Source organism: Argentina silus, assembly GCF_951799395.1.
Source record: "Argentina silus genome assembly, chromosome: 5".
Lineage (NCBI taxonomy): Eukaryota > Metazoa > Chordata > Actinopteri > Argentiniformes > Argentinidae > Argentina > Argentina silus.
Window position 1 is genome coordinate 17,341,822 of NC_139659.1, and position 1,009 is coordinate 17,342,830.

Genomic DNA, 1,009 nt, shown 5'->3' on the forward strand with positions numbered 1-1,009 from the left:
CTTGACGTCGTCCAGATCCCGCTCGGCAGACACATTCTCCGAGATCTTCTCCTCTTGCTCCCCTTCGTCTTTGAAAGAGATCAGCTCGTCGTTCGCTCCCAAGTCATCCCCCCCTCCTCCGTTCAACTGCGGCATCTTGGATTTCTAAAAAAACACACTAGCTAGCTACTACTGCGGTCGTTGTTGTCGTGTTATGCTCCGTTTGGACAAACGCATCCACCGAAATTAAAAGCGGCCTTTCAAAAACATTTAGCTAGCTACTTAATAGTAATACATTGTAGAAAGAGACCCACGCATCCACCAGTGTTACAAATTCTGCAAATAAACACTCAATGACGATTCATTTCGTGCACATTCCTGGAGTTGTGCGCCTGCCTCCTTCCTTGTTGTTGTGACTGCAAAGCAGGACATACACTCCAAACCGCACCGATTAAAAAACGAGACAAATCCAGAAAGTTAAATCCATGGGTGCTGTTTGGCGCTACAATGTAGCCGATACAAGATTCTCCTAAACTGAAAGGAATAACTACAACAATGAAAGTCGTGCGCAACTAAGGCCAGGCTGTAGCAAGCTCGCGCTAAACACGCACCAACATAAAAAGTTTCTCGCTAACTGTTAGCTAGCTAGGTTCGGTGTTCAGCGAGAAATCCGTCCGAGGCGAAGTAAGCAGCCCTGTTTTCTTATTTTCCCAACGTTGATTCAATTTGTACGATGTATAACGTCCATTGACCACGTTGGAAGTGGTCGTTTCCGCAAATTAAAAAATCCTGCTTATTCAAGAAAAAGTTGTTCGCTGGTTTTGTGGCGTGGGAACGGGCGGACGCTTGGTGTTTCTGGAGTGGAAGGAAGGGCCAGCCGTCGGGAGACGGGGGAGGAAGAGAGGAGAGGGGGAGGAGGGAGCTCCATGCAGACCCAAGATCAGTTTACACTCCCCAAATTCGGACCATGTCATTATTAGGGAAAAGACAAAACGGATCCAAGACCAGTGTATAGGGCTGGGCAACTACT

General features: G+C 47.5%; 1 protein-coding gene across 1 annotated transcript in view; it reads right to left on the reverse strand.

Moving 5' to 3' along the window:
* tcf7l1a (transcription factor 7 like 1a) overlaps positions 1-1,009 on the reverse strand; it is an 11,735-nt gene extending 10,726 nt beyond the window's left edge. The window contains exon 1 of the mRNA XM_083669626.1: positions 1-1,009. This exon is cut by the window's left edge and continues 51 nt beyond it. Coding sequence (XP_083525752.1) covers positions 1-135 — 135 coding nt within the window. The 5' untranslated portion in view covers positions 136-1,009.